Source organism: Vigna unguiculata, chromosome 9 (genome assembly GCF_004118075.2).
Source record: "Vigna unguiculata cultivar IT97K-499-35 chromosome 9, ASM411807v1, whole genome shotgun sequence".
NCBI lineage: Eukaryota > Viridiplantae > Streptophyta > Magnoliopsida > Fabales > Fabaceae > Vigna > Vigna unguiculata.
In genome coordinates this window covers 7,473,035-7,493,481 of record NC_040287.1, presented here as the reverse complement: position 1 = coordinate 7,493,481, position 20,447 = coordinate 7,473,035, and the positions used below count along the sequence as shown (strand labels likewise).

The window sequence follows — 20,447 nt, the reverse complement described above, 5'->3', positions numbered from 1 at the left end:
CACCAAAACCTAGATCAATAATCAGGTTTAAAACGCAATTGGGCCATGATTAAGAAACCCTAATCACATACCCAAACCAAAAACTATAAATAGAAGCCCAAGGTAAGCTGGTAAGCACCTTCAACTCACATTTTATTACAGCATTTACTGCTACCTACCGATCGGTCTTAAATTGACTTAAACATCGGAGCCTTTTAGACAGGTACCCCAATCGCCCGACCAGCCGAACGGGAGGAGAGCCGAGCTACGGAGGGAAATGCAGGACCTAGATGTTAACTGTGGGCAAATCCGAGAAGAGCTTGACTGGACGACCGAGCGGCAAGAGAAAGAACTGTATAAGCTCACTAAGGAGGACGTCAGACAAGAGGAGAAAAAAGGTAATTTAAGTGTTAATTGTAGGTGTTTGGTCCCTACACCCGAAACAATTTCCATGTGTAATTTCATAATTTTTTAATGGAGCAATAATAGAAAATTGTAGTTTAAGTTTGTTAGAAGGCCAAATTATTCATCTGGAACTGTTCAATTCGTAACTTAGTTCTTGAAGTCAAAGTTTTACTTTTGAATTGACCAAATTGAAAGTAAAAAAGTTACATTTTAATTTGTGTAATTCAAAGTATAAATTTCAAGTTCTTAATGCGTCAGTCTAAAAGGAATAATAGTTTGACATAAAAGATTGTTTGTGGATATAAATAATTATATGATTCAAAGTTAAATGGGTTATTATGTTTGATAGAAATTGATGGTTAACTTATTAGATAAAGTTTATAAGTTTACTCGTATGGATATTTTGAATTGTGAATTATCAACATATGAATTAATTAAAAAGAATTGCAATTTAACTTCTGCAATGAATGAGATTATTTAAATATGTCAGTATTTGTGTAATAAATGTAATAAAGGTACCAATATTTTAATTTGAATCACTTATATGTGTTCAACATTAGGGACGGAACATTGTTATGACAAAGAAAGTCATATTCCTCTAAAATTTGTAGAATTTATTTGTTTATATATTTATATATTTAACAAAATTATATTTATATATTATTATATTATTTATATTATTTATATTATGAAAAAATATAATAAAAAAATAAAGATAAAATAGATAAAATAAAAAATTTAATCGAGCCATTGATTTATAAAAGAGATTAGGGTTTTTTTTATGACTATAAGATTTTTTTACCATGTAAGTAATCATGAAAGTGTATGAAAGTTTATGAGGAGATAGATTGAGGAAGAGAGGTTGGAGAACACATAAATTGAGATTGAAATATATATTCTCGAATGATTTTTCACATATCAAGGTTAATATTTTATTATAATTCTTCTTAGTATGTTTCTCCCAAATTAGTATAAACCCTAATTATGATTTTAGGGTTTTTTTTTATAAAATTGGTATGAACCCTAGTTATAATTGTTCTCAAATTAAATTAGTATAACCATTAATTATGAAATTTAGGAATTTTATGTTTTCTGCTGCCTATAGTAAATTTTTTTAAAGTTTTGAATTTATGCAGTGTTTCTTATTTAATTAAAGTGTTATGAATTTTATTATGCTTTGCAATGTGATAATTGTGATTTGTGAGGATAGATTTTATAGATTTTATCATTTTCTAAATACGTAAGAAGTGATCAATTTATATTAGAAAGATTATGATAAAGAGTAAAAGAATTATTTTTCTTTAAAGAGGAATGTTTGTGATAAAGATGAAAAAAATGTAGTTCTTTTAACTAAACTTGAGAAATTTCGTGAGAATCAAGAATTCATTAAAACGCGATCCGAAAAAAGTGTCCTCAAATTTGAAAACATCGACCAAATCAAATTGATGAAATACGAATGACTTGTCTAAAATAGTATTTGTGGTTTGATATCATGATATAATGAATAATAGTATTTTTTTTATTTTACTATTATGTGTGCTTATTTTAAGTAGAGAAAATGAAAAGAAGAAGTGAAGAGAGAAAATTAAAATTTTTTTTTAACTAAAAAAAATTTATATAAAAAAAATCTAATTTGTCACCTCTAAATATTTTGTCCAAGTTTCATCACTGTTCAACACATAGATGTATTTAATACTTTTACTAATACTTATCGATGAAGTATTTAATCTATTCAATAATACTTTTATTGTGACAATATTTTATCATTTCTTATGTTGAATCCTTGATATTTATAATTTATAAAACAATACTACTTAAATCATAAATCATAAATCCTCGAAGAAAATGATAATAGTGAATAAAAATAAATAGTAGTCAAAAGGATAATGGACAAGATAATACTAAAATAAAATAAAGCAAAATTGACCAACTTTAATATCATGAGATAAATAAAAGAACGAGATATTATTACTTAAAGCTTCAATGTTCTCTCTTACGTTCTCATATTTAAATTAAAGTTATTGTTAATAAATTCAATGAGGAGAGAGAAGAGTAAAAAACAACTCACTATCTAAAATCTAGAATCCTAGTACAACACAAAACAACTTTCTAATAAAACCTATTTAACATCTATTTTAACAAACAACACCAAATATTTTTGTGGTCCAAATATGGTTAGAGATTTCTTTTCTACCGTAAATGAAAATATTTTCAACCAACCTTAACTTTGATTGTTTTAACCAAGTAAATAGGAGAAATTTGATAAACACAAATAATTATAACATATCAGCTAAAAATAACTTTAGTTAATTTTAATAAATTAAAACTTGCCAATATCGGCTAGAAAAAAAAAATCCTTATCAATATCGGCTAGAAAATTCATGCAATCTTTGATAAAAAAAAAGGTCATCCAAGATTATTTAAATAATTACAAAATAAACCTTTTTTAATTATTAAATATATTTAATATTAAAATAAATACTATATTTGATTATAATCGAAATACTTCATAAAGTCTACAAAATTAAAATTCAATAAAAATAAAAAGAAACATTTGAAATTTAGTGTACTTAAATTTTCTTAAAAGTAATGAAATTTACGAATCATACAGAGACGGGATTCAATCTCATGCAAATGAAATCACTTATTCCTTGATAGCCCTAGTGGCGGTTTGGGTTGTCGTTCTTTCAGAAGGCTTAAAATTTCATTGGATTTTGAAATGATGAGGTATAGGAAGAGATACCAGAAGATTTTAAAATTACATTCCAACCTAATCAATTGTGTTCGTGGGACAATCCGCTTACATAACTAAATCAGTCCACCTTATAAAATCGAAGATGTGCGCGACGAAAACACTTACATCAGCATAACAAAAGTGTCATTAAACATCCAAAACCAAAACCATTTACTTTTGAAATAAAAAATACACTATAATTAAACATTTTAAATTCCAAAATCAAATTACCACATATTTATGAGGGCTTAGACATTAAAATCGTGACATAATAGTTACTAAACCTCGATCATCACCAATGAGTGTGTATGTTCTTTCATGCATTTTCTATCAAAATAAAATATAAAGTCGCAAAATAATGACACCGTTCAATTGAGAAAGTAAAAGGGAAGGGGCATCCCGTTTCCATTACCTGCCCTAGGGCGAAAGGTCTGCGGACGGAAAATACAGAGAACAAACTTATTTACACTGATATTTTTTAAAACTATTATCAAGAGAATCAACATATATATTGTGACCTGAGAGACTGAGACTAAGTACTAATCAATATATCAGGCTCTGCTTTATGTATACAAGGATGAAATATTAAATTTGTAGCTATATATGGAAAAAAAATTGAGTCATCTCAGCCTCTGATGCATCCGAAAGCTGCAGTCTTACGCACACCCTTCGCTGGAAGGGCACTGCAAGATTCATTTGTGAAATTAAAATAATTATTACAAATGCAACAATCTTACATGCATGACCCCATAGTTAAAACTCTTACACTGTATTTTAATCAAAGTCTAGAGACTAAGAATACTCACCGTGAAAATCTGGCATAAGGAAGTTCATTCCTCATCACTATCGTACACAACTGCCATCCGTCGATGGGTGGTTGTTTTCCTTGGAGGAGAGTCCTCATCTGATTCAAATCCCTTCCTCTTGGCACTGCCTCTAAACTCCTTACTCTTTTGCTTTGGTTCCTGCAAGAAAATATCCAACTAGTTTTAAAACCACGGCACAGCAATCGAATATCCTTATTTCCACCTAAATTTATGAGTCATAAAAGTACAACAATTAGGGAACACTAAAGGAAAACAAAAAATAGGGGAATAAGGATAATCAACATATTGAAACATGATGGGTGTTTTGAAAATGTCGTGGGATTTCATCCACAGTTGTGACAACTGACAATAAGAGAGAAGTCCATGAGGACAAAATATCTGACAAACAATGCTTCATCATCTTATGAACTTTCACACTACCCACAAGATCTAAAAGCACACAGAGGACACACGTACAGCAGTCTTATAAACAAAAATTTAAGTATCTTCAAAGAACAACCAGTGCATTGAATGGAAACATTATAAATGAGGAAGGTTTAAAAACAATGAAACTGCATGAACTAATCACATGTAGTATACCTTCTTATCAACAGATAAGGAGGGACTGTTAAGCAGGCAATCTGAAACTAAATATCTATGGACTAACAACCAAAAATTTAAATATGTATTATTTTAAATAAAATATGCAGAGTACCTCCTCTTCCTCCTCATCTGATGCTTCATTAACTTGTTCTGCCTCTTCATAGTGATCTTCCTCGTCTTCATCGTCCTCATACTCTGGCTCAGTATCCTCATCCCTCTTGCGTGGAGGAGGCCTCTCATCTTCCTCTTCATCGGTTTCATACTCAGACTCCTCTCTCTCATCATCCTGGTAACCCATTGGATTTCGAGAGGACTTAGCAGGTGGGAAAGAAGACTTGCGAGGGATATCTCTAGGTCCCTGTGACTAAATTCCAGAAAATAACCCTCATCAATGACAAATGTCAAAACAATCAATCCAAACAAATTTCTGGAGACTGAGAAATGATACCTTTTTAGCATTCATAATTCGTTTCTCTGCTCGGGCTTCTGCTTCCAAATCATCCTCAAAGCGGCGCTGGGAACGACGAGAATCGTAGTATTCTGGTTCATCCTCCTGAAGGAAAGAAGGATGGGTAAATAATGGAACCGTCATAGTTTTATGTACGCAGATATGCTTGCTTACAGAAAATTGCAGGAGATACGTGACCAAAATAAAAACAGAGTTTTATACCTCATCCAATGCATCCTCTAAAAACCCAGGAGAAAGTTGGCGCCTCCTATCCACAGCTGGAGTATACTTCCGGCTCACCTTCTCACGTTTTCGGTTAAGAAGCACATTAGCCCGGATATTTTGACTTTCAGCCTGTAAAAGATATAGAGAAATTAGATGATGGTACCCAAGAGACACTAAGCATGTAACTATTGAATTATTAACTATACCTTCTCTTTTTCCTCTTTTTCCCTCTCAGGATCAATGTCAGTAATGCAGTTTTTAACCTTGTAAACCTTCTTGTGCCTTGAGTCAACAAGGGCAGTCAACAGCCGATGAGAATTTGAAGACAAGGAAGATGGCATAAACCTCATTTTCCTCAATAACCTTCCTTGTGATTGAAGGATTCCCTGTAAGCATGTAAACACAGACAATTAGGGGCAAACGGTAATTCATCAAGACATCCACAGGAATAACAAAAATCACCTTTCCGTGTCTAAGGAAAAGATGTGCTTGATCATGCTGTGCATCTTGCACTGATATGTCAAGAACTTCATTCCCAATTAAAAGCTGCAAGCTGCCATCAGACCATCTCACAAAGCGGGCATTGCTTTCATACTACAGTAATAGAAAATCCATGATACATTTTTTGCAAACAATTATATATTGCAACCTGATCATGAATGACATATCATATCATCATATCACCAACCCACCTGGTTGTTCTACAAAGTTAAAGGTTAAACATAATAGAACATGGAGCATTTTATTCCTATTTAGTACTAATGACTTAATTGAAGTACTTCCTCACCCTAATGATCAGCTTGAAATTTGATAACCCAAATCCTTAAAATATCATAAACTTCCTTAACAAATTATCAATCTACTACAGTTTAAAAAAAATCATGTCCATCCATGCACATCAAAACTAAATCACATTTTATCAACCAAAAAGCAGATTTTATCTACAAAAGACATTGTAGACTCCAGAAACTTAAAGAATACATTTGACCATTCTATCCTGAATCCATCCCAAATATTTTATAACATATGAGAGTAAATGATAGTAGAAAGGAATACAGATGATGTAAAAGCAATTAAGAAGTTACAATTGATGGCATGCATAAGAAACAGTATACAATTACTTACAGATGCTGTGCCATCAGGATTTCTAGCAGTCCTCCAACGTACAATATTATTCTCCAGCCGTATGCGCTTTCTGGCTCCAGATTCATCAGTTACAAAAGTATCCTCTTCCACATATGTTTTAGGATCAAATGGTTTTGGATCGACCCCCATAATATTGGAAACTTTAATCATGTTCATCTGCCAAGAGAGAGAGATTAATATATAAATGGCTGAATAATAAAATTCAACATATCTTACCAGAATGCACATCATTGGAAAAGGCAATGCATCTATACATAAAACCCTGAGATATTAGTATTAAAATGTATTCATCATAACCTTGTTATCATATAACCTGAAGCTGTACAATTCCCATCTAATTTGCAAAATGTCACCATCTTTGACATGGGGAACTTATCAGGAAACTGTCTTAAAAGATGCACTTCCTTAAACATTTCAAATTCAGGAGTCACTCACGCATAAATACTACACATGCCAACTTCTTTATCACAACAATGTGAATGACACAAGAGTGAACATTACTCATGTTTTGCAGCCACCAAAAGTAAATTTTTAAAATTAAAATATAAATAAAAATAAAGGGTTCTCACTCGAAAAAATAAACTTATTAATTAGAAGCAAACCTTTTCTGGAAGAGCTGGAGGAGGTCGCAATGGAACTTCCAATTCTAAAGGGGGCCCAAGTGGCTTCTCTTTAGTTTTTATCTCAAAGTTTTCCTCCTCTGATTCATACTGATGATCTTCATCAGCAACTATATCTTCTGGTCTCAGGTTCTTTCCGTAACTTCCTTCCTCCTCCTCAGGATACCTCTGGGGCAGGAAATCAATTATATCATCAATTCTTAATATCAAGGCAATTCACAGATAAAATAATGTCATTATTGACACCAATATCACTACTATTGGCACCCTTACTCACATTTGAATCTTGTTCAATGTCCTGCTGAACAGCATACCCCATTTCCTCATCTTCATCATCATCCAAATCACCAAATACATCACGAATTTCAGGGGCCGAATGCAAGTCACGAGTCTCATCTTCTTTTTCATCTCTGGGGGACACACTACATTTGAAAAAAGACAAGTTATCAGTTTCAATGTCATGAAGCAATTATAAAAAAAAATGGCAAGCTTAGTTCTTTGACGTTTGATCTTCTATCTTAATTTAATTTTTCGTATCGGTCCTCCAACTTCCTTTTTGTTTAAATTTGGTCCTCTAATTATACGCTGTGCAACAAGTTCATCCTTTCGGTTAGAAAATGTTAGAAGTAGTTAGCAGAGAGGATGAATTTGTCAACCGGTACTAGGTTAGAGGATCAAATTAGGGTGCGCTAGAATCCAAAAATTGAATAATTAAATAATTAAGCACAAAAAGTCTTGGATCATCAGTAATTCCCTGTGGTCTATCCTATGCCCTGATCAATGAAACATGTTTCAATATGCATGAGATTGGAAAACATCAACCCATTCAGCCACATTTTCCCGTGAAACATTATACCTGGGGCTTCTAGCTTCGTCGACTTCTTCCTCCTCCTCGTCGTGGTGATCGTAATGATTCTCCTCCGACCTCTCAGATCCGCTCTCAACGACGTCGTCGCGGCGCTTGCTCGTGACGCCACGCTGGCTATAACCGTCATCTTTGGCGTCACTATCCGAGTCTCTTCCCTCACTCTCCTCTCTCTCTCCAACTTCCACCTCCTGCGAGCTCTGCTCCCTCTCGCCCTCGCTCTCGCGATCGTGTTCTCCTTCTCCGTCTCCCTCGCTCTCGATTTCCACCTCCCCCTGGCCCTCCACCTCGCCCTCTCCCTCCTGCTCCCCCATTCCCTCTCCCTCGTCCTGAAAAAACAAAACGCCAAAACATGGAAAAACAGTTAGGGTAGGGTTCTAAACGCGGTGCAAGGAAAAGGCGTGTGAAATTGGAGGCGTACGGAGGGGTAATTGAGTTGGGGGTTTGATTCGTGCTCGGAATCGACATCGAGCTCTTCCTCCTCCTCGGATTGGTCGCCGAAGAGGTTCTGCATCATCTGGTGGCGCTTCTCCTCACCTCCCATGGCTTCCGAGAGAAGAAACCCTAGCACCAGTGGTTTTCGACCGAACCGCTTCAACTGTGAACCTGCGTTTGTTGGTTCTTGTGCTGTGCTCGTGAAACGCACCGGATCAGTCGCGTTTCTGGTCTCGATGATGCGATTCCATGCTTATTTATTGGTAATGGCTGGCCTCATCGAAAAAACTACCTCTACAAGTGGCTTGGAGGAAAAAATTAACCTAAATTGATAGAAATAATCTTGTACTTTGGAAGTCCTATATAAATTCCAACCTAAATGGTAACGACTGTAAATTGGTTTTTTAATAATTTTTTATTTCATGATTCTCTTAAAAAACTCATTATATCGTTAGTTTTTTTTTTTTTTTTGGTAGTTAATTTGTTCGTTTTTAAATTAAGTGTCATGCTGTAAGGCTTCTTCTCACTCTTAATCCCTAATTTCTGAACAATAAGTTAGATGACTTAAAAAATTAAAGATTTTTTTTCTTAAAATGGAAATTTCATTAAATAAAGAAATAAATGTTTATTTAATGCTAAATATACAAAAAAAAAAATCTTTTAGGTTTCATTAGGTGATCCTATAATGGGTAGTATTTTCAGTTCTCAAAACTAAAACACCCCTAAGTTAATTTTCTACAACCACGATTGTATATTTATTGTGTATCTACATTCCCATTTTTCCTTAGGATTAAGTATTTATCTACTTTTCCATTCTCAATACTAAGAAAACCTTAGACCCAATGTTCCCGAAAATGAAGACTAGAGTTTTTCTGGTTATTCGATTCTAGATTCTAAATATGTTCAATCTCCTAATAATTATAATGTGGAGTTTTTTTTATCATTCTTCACACTCTTTCAATCGTAATATTGTGCTTAGTGTTTTGGGTTTATATCACTACAGGCCATTTATGCTTGTGATGTTTTTGTTTGTTATTTATATCTAGCCTTTTATATAAGGGTTTTTGTGCAATTACTACTCACGAGATTTTGATCATATGAGTGCTTATTACACTAAACTGAAGTCTATATGGGAAGAGCTCTCGGGTTATCGCCCTCATTTCTACTATCTCGCTTGTTTTTTCTGTTAATGATAATCAAAAATTCCAAAATGCTAACCCTAATTCTAAAAATGTAAAGGAACAATGACCAAGTGTATTCATTGTGATTTACTTGGTCACACAAAAGAAAAATGCTACAAGCTTGTCGGTTAACCACCCAATTATTTCAAGAATCATCCCAATAATGTTGTTAATCAAGTTGATTCTTTGTCTGCTTCCTTTGTTGTTTTAACTCCAACTCAATGTTAACAATTTATCAATTTTCTTTTTACAAAAATTTTATCTGACACTACCTCTCAAGTTATTGCTTCTAATGTAATTACAAATAACAATTTCTCTTCAATTAAAAAATTCTTCTCGCTGGATTTTAGATTTTGGTGTTACCTCGCGTATCTATTATTTTCCAAATTTTTATCATTCTTATACTATTGTTTTGGATTCTTATGTGTCACTTCTTAATTCCATGCATGTTAAAGTTTAAGGTATTGGTAGTATCAAACTCAACTTCATAATGTTCTATATATTTCTAATTTTTGTTTAAATTATGTATCCTTTAGTTGCTACTAATCTTTTTCGTTTTGTTATGGAACCTATTTTTTTTTTGTTACAAAATTTGCAAACACATAAGATGATTGGCATTGCTAAACTCTTGTGCGACCTTTGGTTATGGATTTGACTCCATGTTATTCTCGTGCTACTTTTATTTCTTCATGTAATTTTTTTTTCATATGAGATATGGCACAAAAGATTAGGTCGTCTTCCTGTTTTTGTATATAAAATTCTTTTGACTGTCATGATCGTTCTTTTCATCGTGACACTTGTCATCTTTTAAAACAAAATAAATTCTTTTTTTCGAGTCATACTAAATTTGGTGCACAGTTTTTTGACCTTGTTCATGTTGATATTTGAGGTCCTACATGCCACCACTTATAATAATTATTGTTATTTTCTCACAATTGTTGATGACAAATGTCACTTTATTTTGGTTTATTTTATTAAAACAAAAGTGATTGATTGCATCTGATCCTATTTTTTTGCTTATGTTGAAACTCAATTTAACACTAAAATTGAAGATTCTTGTTTGGATAACGCTAAAGAATTATCTTTTAAATATTTTTTCTCCCTTAAAGTTGTGATACATCAATATTCCTGTGTTGAAAGACCTTAACCAAATAGTATTGTTGAACATAAACATCTTTATATTCTTAATATTGCTCGCACTTTAATGTTGTAGTCAAATGTTCTTCTTATATATTGGATGATTATATTAAGACTACTAACTTTACTATGAATCACGCTATAACTCCTATTTTAGGCAATAAATCTCCTTATGAGATTTTGTTTGATAAAATTCCTAATTTTGTTGTATAATTTTTATTCTTTATGTTATGCCTCTACTATTTCTTCACAAAGATGTAAATTCAGTCATAGAGTTATTGGTGTTCTGTTTTTAAGGTACCGCCTAATTATAAGACTTATAAACTGCTTGATATTCAAACTAACAAGATTTTTTCCAAAGACATTCACTTTTATGAAAACATTTTTGTAAGACCCGTGAAAATTAATTAATTAAATAAATAATTAACTAATAAATGCAGGTAGTGGGAGCCTTTATGACATTTAATATTGATTGGTGTGACGTGAAAAAGTACTAGCTCAAATGGTTGAGAGTATTTTCTTGTGTGAAAGGACTTATTTAATTTATTATTGTTTTTTATAATATGCTCGATCATGTTAAGTGATAATATAATCATAGAATTATATTAGTCGTAAGGTGCATTTGCTTTAGCTTGAGTGCTTCCATGCTTGCTTCCCGTCTATTCCCTCTTAGTCCGTCTAGTAGATCAATTTCATGTGCTTTATGGTATATCTTCATCCCCCGATGGTCGTATTGTGGTAAGGTTTCATTTTATTCTTTATTTGAAAAAACTTCCCTTTCCCTCTATCCCGCCAGCCAGCCTACTTTACTTATTCTGCCCATTACTACCGTACTATATTATCCTGTCTTCCGTAAAAGTGAAGGCTTTAGGTCTATCCCCATTGCAAATTTTCTTTGTCTTTTAGAGTTGAAATTTGGGGGGTTTTGATAAATTGAGAGTAAGGGTTGTTAGTTGCACTTGAATTGTTGGTGGAGATAGTTAAAATTGAATATTGTATCACGATTATTATGTTTGAGTGCGAAACAACTAAGGAATGCGGAGAAAAGCATTGGAGAAATGAGAGAGGGTCCTTGCAGCTACTAAAATTCTAGGGAAAATTTCCAGAACTACTTGCACCGCTTGGTGGCACGGGGCTTGCCGCCAGGTGCCATCTCAGAAGGTTGGATTTTCACGTATTTACGAGGGTTGTGATGGTTTTGTGATCCTGGAAAGTTAGGTGCTCAATAAGCGCAGGGTTGGAGACAGTATCTTAGATATAGGCCTTGGAGAGAACTTGTACAATTGAGAAGGGAGAATTAAATTCATTATTTTGTGAAGTGAGGGATTCTATAATGCAATAGGCGTAGGGATTATAGAGTGATATTCAGTGAAGTGTAAATGGTGATTTTGAGTGACTAGTCAGATAATATAGGGAATTTATTGCAAATGTGCTAGTGGTTTGGGAAGTAAGAGCTCATACAAATATATATAATAAATAGGATGAATCCAAGTAAACTTGTTAGACCTTAGAAGAGACTAATATCTTGAGGTAAATCTGAATCATGGAGAATTGGGTTGATATCAGTAGTGGTTCAATTTTATGGCAAGTGGGGTTCATATCATTAATAGAAGGCATATGATTGAGTTGGGAATAAATGATACTAATAATGACTATTAACACAATTTGAATTGAGGAAATCTTGGATTGGTAATTCTGTTGGTGATAGAGTATTGTGGCTCGGGATAGGGGTTAAGCACGTGACATTCCTTGAGTTGTGGCTCAGAATGACATCCCTCGAGTTGTGGCTCGAGATGGTGGATGAACATAAGGAACTCTTGAGTTGTGGCTCGGGTTAGTGAGTGTTGCTGGTGTGAGGTGCTGGTTGTGGCTAGTACGGATGGGTCCAGATAGATTGTCCTCCTCAATAATTAGCTGACAAGTTTGGTAGTCTTGGGACTTTACGAACTATATTTGTATTGGAAACTCCACCTGGCGTTACGGTGTGTGATCCATAGCATGGTTCCCGCACGTGCTCTATCGGTTGTGGCCGATAGGTATGGCAACAAGACCTCTTGAGGTACTCACTAGAAGACGTAGAACACGGTTAACATGGTGGTGGCCATGTATTATTGAATCAAAGGATGGAATTCCTTTGTTGTGTTGTATGTATATATATTTATTCTATTAGCTCACCCTATCTACTTGTGTTTGGTGATGATCATGTACGCGGTACATGGGAGCAAATGATGTTGCAGGTGGATTTGATGAGACTTGTTGATAGAGGTTTTTCTAAACAATTTGGTATTGATTTTTAATAAACCCTTTCTCTTGTAGAAAAAAAATTTCTACCCTTAAACTCCTTGCTTCTATTACTACTTCTAAAAAGTAGAATCTTGCATAACTTGACAAACAATATTTTTTAAATGGTATTCTTAGTGAAGAAAATTTGTTAACATTCCTCAAGGATATAATCATAATTGTTCTTTTACCACTAATCAACCCTTAGTATCTAGGTTAAACAAATCCACATATGGTCTTAAATAGGCTTCACGAAGTTGGTTTAATAATTTTTTTCTTATTGTTACTTCCTTAGGTTTCACTTAATCCATATATGAATATTCTCTCTCCACTAAAGAGATTGATTCTAATTTTATAATTGTTTTGGTTTATGTTGATGACAATGTGCTTGTGGTTCCTGTTTAATTATCGTTCATTTTGTTACTGCTATGTTGAGTAATCATGACAAATTATAAGATATTGGATATCTTAGTTTTTTTTTGGAACCTTCTTGGTCGAAGTACGATATATCTATGTGTCAAAGACATTATATCTTGTCTATTATTTTTTAGGTTTAATTACTTGGATGGTACCCATTTTGGTATGAGTGTGTCAATTTGGTACCCACGGGAAAAAAAGTGTCAATTGCGTCCCCACTTTGAAAAAGTGCCTCAATCAGGTTTCTTTCAGGAAAAAAAATTAATTAACGTCGTTAACAGCATGTCACGTGTCACTCTCTGGTTTTTTTATTTTTTTTATTTTTATTTTTTGCAAAAATGTTTTTGTTGCCATGTGTCAAGTCCCTATTGTGACACGTGACAATGTCAGTGCCACGTGGTAGAATAATGTCACGTGTGGCAAATGTCATTGTACTGATTTCAATTTAGTACCTACATTTATCTCGATGTTTCAATTTAGTCCCCACTTTTATGTCTTTTGTTCAATTTTGTCCCAATTTTTTTAATAGTTGAAGTATATTTTTTAATTCATTTTTTTATAAGATTAAAACTAATTAAGTATAAATATTTTTACAAAAATAAGTACTTATATTTATATTAAAATTTAGTGGTCAAAGAATACATTGACAAGATATGTGTTAATAATATACAATAACGTAATATGCTAAAAATTCATTTTTAATAAAAAAAATATTAGTATAACATTTATACAAATAATAGATTTGGTTTTGAATTGGACAAAAACAATATTGTTTTACTTTGAAAAAAAACGTTGATGATTATATTGTTCTATTAGTATAGCATTTTTTTACAACTAAATTTTAATATAAATATCAGTACTTAATGTTGTAAAAATATTTATACTTAATTATTTTTAATCTTATAAAAAATGACTTAAAAAATGTTCCACAATTATTAAAAAATATTGGGACAAAATTGAACCAAGGCACAAAAGTGGGGACTAAATTGAAACAATCAAGTATATACGGGTACTAAATTGAAATCAGTACAATGACATTTGTCACACGTGGTATTATCTTGTCACGTGGCACTGATATTGCCACGTGTCATAACAGGGACTTGACACGTGACAACAACAAAATTTTGCAAAAAAATATTATAAAAAATTAAAAAATTAAAATAATCAGAGAGTGGCACGTGGTGTGCCGTTAACGACATTAATTATATTTTTCTGAAAAGGACCTGCTTGAGGCACTTTTGAAGAAGTGGGAACACAATTGACACTTTTTTTCCTGCGGGTATCAAATTGACACACTCTTACCAAAGTAGGTATCATCCGAGTAATTAAACCTATTTTTTATTGTGGCATGATGGGTTGTAAGCAAACTTTCATTTCCATGATGGCCAATGTTAAGTTCCATTATAATTTAGGTGATCCTTTGCCTTACTCAAGTATTTATAGACGTCTCATATAAATTACTTTATTTAATTATATCCAAACTTGATATTTGTTATATTGTTCATAAAACAAGCAATTTGTCTCCAATCCTTGCTTTAAAACATGTGAATGTTGCATATTGTTGATCAAGGTTTGTTATTTAAATGAAATTCTAATTATTCTTTACATGCATATGTGGGTGTTGATTGAGGTCCATGTCTTGAAAATAGAAAATCCACTACTAGGTTTTGATTTTTTTTTTCAACAATTCATTAATTTCATGGAAAACAAAAAAAGCAAACAACAATTAGCAAATCTTTAGCTAAAGTTGAGTACGAATCTTTTGCATCTGTTACAACTTAAATTACTTGGATACGAATTTTGCTTATCGATTTTCATATTCTTATATTGCGATATAATGTGACAACAAGGCATCTATCATCATTGCATCTAACCTTACGCACCATTCCATTATGTTTGTGAACAAGTTGACAAAGGCATTATTAAGCTTACTCACATCAAGACATCATCAAATTGTTAATGTTTTCATACAATCCTTACCAATACCACACTTTTTTTCTCTACCATTTCCAATATGAGAATTTATTACATTTTTCTCCCATCTTGGGTCGGGGGTGGGGGGTGGGGGTTAGGCTTCCTGTTTTAGGCTTATATCAGTTTTGGTTGTTTATGATTATTTTTTCTGTTTTGTTATTTATTGCCTTTTATATAAAGGTTTTTGTGTAATTATTTTCAATAATAAGTTCCCCTTATTTTTTGCATTTGTGTCTTTTCATTCAATGAGTAGTGACCTTAATGATAAAGACAAACGAGAAGGAAAAAGGTGAGAGGATAATGCACATTATTGGGATTCACAAAAAGGTAACCAAAAAGATTTTAAGAAAATCATGTGAAAGGGAATGTTTGGAATCACTACACTACCAATTCAATTGATCAATTATATAATCTATTGGATTACATTATGATCAAAGTTATCAACTTTAAAATGTTGCTAGATTTTTTATAGCCTACATTTATAGGTTAAAATTATCAATGCATGTTTTGGTTAAACCAAATTTCTTTTACACATCAAAATAGGACAAGTTTACAAACAATATAAGATCAAAAGAAGACATAACATCTAACTTTTGAGACATTGTAGGGACCATTGACTACTACCTCATAAGCAATAAAACTACACCATATCAAATCATTAATTATAATAAAAAATGATAAAGGTCTTGAATAACAAAATTGGCACACATAGATTATTAGAGTTGAAATGATCTAAACACGTTTTCATGGACTAACTATTTACCAAAATTATAATTACATCTTAACTTCTATTTTAATATTTATATCTTAGGATTTCAATAAAATAAAGTTGAGTCTTGAGTGGTGTATCATCCTTTATAATAGTCCAAATATTCTTCTCTCTAACAACAATTTATAACAAATGGATTTTATCATGAAAAGTTTCTTTAACCTCAACCATAATGTTGTTCAAATCTTCTCCTTTGCAACTTCATAAAGGACATCATCTCTCAACAATGGAAGGATCATCAAATGGTTTCCTTCATTTACTTTGGAGCAACTCTCCCCATGTATAACATACCATCAAAAGGTGGGACCTACACATCTTACTCCTTCACCGATCCTTACAATTTGTTCTTTAGTGATTTAAACTATTATTCCTAATGAGGTATTTTATTTTGTAATTGATACTTATCTTCTTGCCAAAACTTATCAATAACATGAAAAAATATTAAAAAATTGGCTTTCATACACGTTTGTTGTTATCAGAGTGCCAACAAACAAATCCATTGATAATGAAGGAATGTGATATACAAATAAGCGAATCAAATCAACTAGAAATGATGAACAAATAACAAATTCAAATTTATAAAAGAATGAAATGTCTTTTGCATTTAGCTACGAGAATTATTACATTGTAATGTATCTCTAATTTGTTGCGTATTTATGGAATAAACATTACCCATTATGATAAAAGGCTACAAAATAGTTACAAGTTAGTTATATGTATAAAATGAAAATTTAATTACCTAAATTAATACTTATAGACGACCACACTTTTGACTCATTGGATAACCATGTTGTAAAAGCAACATTTATAACTATCAAATGGCTCTACTAAATAATGTTTACAACTACTATATGACCTAACCTAAAATGAGTTAAGTTTACTACGATCTCTACTTTTATTACAGATTGGTAACATTTTAGTTGAATTGGTCTTTATAACACTTAATTTATTAAGTTTAAACTACCTTTTGTATTGAACATATTTTTCTTGTATTGGCATCATCGAATTCAACATATAATATCATAGAAGTTTGACCTGTTGTGTCAAAGTCATAAATGGGGATTCATGAGTCAACCATTGATGGATCTTAAGATGGTGTAACAAATTGAAAGCCAAATTTGCATCTTATTATGTTGGTCGTATCTTGAACATTGTGTCTTTTCTATGGTAAGTGTAACGCCCCGCCTTTTATATGAATAATTATTATTTGATAAAAAGATGGATTTTTTTTATGTGCAATAAGATTCTACCTGAGAGAACAATAACAATAAAATAACTTCATATTCACACACGCACACACATATACATATATATATATATATATATATATATATATATATATATATATTTATATGTATATGTATGTATATATGTGTGTGTCAATAATTTACATATCTGTAATTGTTCTTAAAATATTACAAAAATATGTATTTTGTATAACATTAAGAGTTCTGCATCAAAATAGAAGATTATTTAAATTTTTAATATCTCCAAAAGATATTAATGAAAATTATCCACGAGTCAATCTTCAAAAGATCCCCCAATAATTTCTCAAACAACTCTCACTAAGCAGGTTCCTCTTCTACTCGTACAATAGATACATGTGAAAGAAAAAAAAAGTATGAAAGGAATGAGGTCTTTATAAGCCTTAAATAATAAATTCAACAAACAATACATACATCGAGGGCCTATAATTGGACCTACAACCACACGACTCAATCTCATTTTTTTATCAAACATATGTATCCATATTCCACTTTTTATCATACTTATGAACATCAAAAGTTACTTGGGAAGTGATTAGGTAGTTGATTATTTCTCATAAAAACCTTGGTAATTTCATAACTATTTATTTCTTGATAATATTAGTCACTTATCGGCTCATAAAAGAGATATATACTTACTACTTAACCTTGGCGATGCTGAGCAGGTATCGGATAGTCCCAAGTTTGACCTATGAATATCCTAGTCCATGGCGTTATTCTGAACTATCTAGATATTCGCCTACTTGGTAAAACTTCTTTAGACCACACCATGGTCCTTGTCTTTCATCACGTAGTGTACCAAACTATGACTTTCCAAATACAAAATACTTTGACATTGGTTTGGTCTGAACTCATGGCAACCAAACTTAAGACTCATTCTTAACTGACATACTCTTTGACATTTTCAAAGATCATAAAATGTGATGACTATCACGTTATGTCATTATATAAACCATACACAAAGAATATAAAATAACAATAAAACATACATGTAACTTTATTTTATCCAAGCTCATTGAATAAAATAATATTTAATTTTACTTTACTTTTATATTTTTCAAATTATAAAATAATGATAAAATAAGAATCAAAGCAAAAAAATTTAAATAAAAATGGATATAGATTAAAATGTTATAAACTAATATAATAATACAGATATAACTTAATATAAAAGACCAATGATTAACTAAAAATGCAATTAAATAAATAAACATGATCAATTCGTCACTAAAGATAAATTAAATGAAATAAATAAATAGGACTAGACTAGTTCATAAATGAAAATAGATTGGACCGTGCGTAACTGGAAATAAATTAAATGAAATAAATAAATTGGACCCGTGCGTATTTGTCGAAAAATTAAAATAAATAATTAAACATGACCAATACATAAATAAATAAATAGGATTGCGTAACTAAAGGTAAATTAAATTAAGTAAATAACTAAATTAGACCGGTGTTTAAATGAAGATGAATCAAATAATATAAATATAAATAAATAAAGAGGATAATAAATGAAATGCTTAAATATGCATTTAGTCTTTCGTTGTTTTTATTCAATTTGGTTCTCATTTTCTTTTTGTGTCAATTAGGTCTTTTTTTTCATCAAATTTTGGTTAATTTGTTTTTTTTCTACTAACAATGTTTAAATAGTTAACGTTTTTTAACATTACATCATTACATACCATATGTCAACTCCTGCCTTTTTGATTCTTTTTTTATTTTTTTAATTTAAAAAAATTGTCCAATGTGTCAAGTCATAATTGTGTCACATGTCAGTGTCAGTTTGAGGTATTGTCCTATATTCATTATTTTTGCTAAATTTAGTCCTTATATTCGTTATATTTGTTCATTTTAGTCCCAATTTGTATTAAAATGAATCAATTTTGTCCATTTCAAATTGACAAAAAATTTAATATCTTTTATAAATATTATATTAATATTTTTCCTAAAATTGACATTTTTATTAATTATTTTTGAAAATTGAATATAAATTATTAAATTTAATTATAAATTGAATAAAATTCTTATATTTAATTGTTAAATAGAATACAATTATTTAAAACATTATTGGACTATAATTATTAAATGTTTTTTTCTAATAATTATATTCTAAAATACTGATAATTTCAAAATTGATATTTAAACATATTTCAAATATTAGAAAATTTTTAGAAAATTAAACTAATATTTATAAAATAAAAATAAAAATATTTTATATTATATTTTAATATCTAAAATTAAATAAAAATATTAAATATTTTATACTTAAATGTCAGTTTTAGAAATGTTAATATATATTTTTAAAATATTTCATAATTATATTTCAATAATATTTTAAATAATTATATTTTATTTAACAATTGAATTTAATAGTTATATTCAATTTATAATTAAATGTTATAATTTATTATTGAATTTCAAAAATAACTAATAATAATGTCAAGTTAAAAAATAAATGTATAATATTTATAAAAAGTTAAATTTGGTCTCAACCGAAAGGGAAAAAATTGTTCCATTTTAACAAAATCTATGACTAAATTAAACAAAAATAGCGAATATAGGGACTGATTTAACAAATATAATGAATATCAAAACTAAATTGAACAAGAAAAAAAAATCAATCACAAACTGACATGTGGCATTGACATTGACACTTGACACAATTGTGACTTGACACGTGGGCAACTTTTTTGAAATTAAAAAAAAAATTAAAAAAAAACACAAAATGACACGAATTTCGAGACTAAATTGAACAAGAAGACAAAATACAACCACAAACTGACACATGACATTGACATTAACATGTGACACAATTGTGACTTGACACATGGTCAATTTTTTTGAAATAAAAAAAAATAAAAAAAACGAGGAACTAACACCGTTAGTAAAAATGATCAAATTGACCAAAATGTGACGAAAATGAGAATCTAATTGAACGCAAAACGAAAATGAGGACTAAATTGAACAAACACAATGAAAATAAGGACCAAATGTGTATTTAAGCCTAAATAAAAATAAGTTAAATGGAAGTAAATAAAATAATATGTGATTCAAATAAATAAAATATTAATATAATACTAATGAGTTAACATAACTATCTCCTTACCTTATTAGTTGGGGGACACATTAGCAATACTTTTAGAAAGTTAAAAATT

The 20,447-nt window shown here is 30.8% G+C and overlaps 1 protein-coding gene across 1 annotated transcript; it reads right to left on the bottom strand.

The window, feature by feature from the left end:
- Window positions 1-3,490: 3,490 nt before the first annotated feature.
- Window positions 3,491-8,593, bottom strand: LOC114163806 (protein LEO1 homolog). The gene is made up of 12 exons (XM_028048142.1): window positions 8,253-8,593; window positions 7,823-8,160; window positions 7,244-7,388; window positions 6,949-7,134; window positions 6,326-6,502; window positions 5,663-5,794; window positions 5,407-5,586; window positions 5,198-5,329; window positions 4,976-5,080; window positions 4,640-4,891; window positions 3,925-4,083; window positions 3,491-3,801 (listed from the first exon to the last, which is right to left on the bottom strand). The coding sequence occupies exons 1-11, from the start codon at window positions 8,373-8,375 to the stop codon at window positions 3,949-3,951; spliced, it is 1,905 nt and encodes a 634-aa protein (XP_027903943.1). The 5' UTR covers window positions 8,376-8,593; the 3' UTR covers window positions 3,491-3,801; window positions 3,925-3,948.
- Window positions 8,594-20,447: the final 11,854 nt, after the last annotated feature.

Excerpts from the sequence above, each read along its gene's own strand:
- LOC114163806 (XM_028048142.1), bottom strand. The coding sequence starts at position 8,375 with ATGGGAGGTGAGGAGAAGCGCCACCAGATGATGCAGAACCTCTTCGGC. Across the intron at positions 7,135-7,243 it reads ACATTGAACAAGATTCAAAT|AGGTATCCTGAGGAGGAGGA; the intron begins GTGAGTAAGGGT and ends TTCCTGCCCCAG. Across the intron at positions 4,084-4,639 it reads CAGATGAGGAGGAAGAGGAG|GAACCAAAGCAAAAGAGTAA; the intron begins GTACTCTGCATA and ends ATTTTCTTGCAG.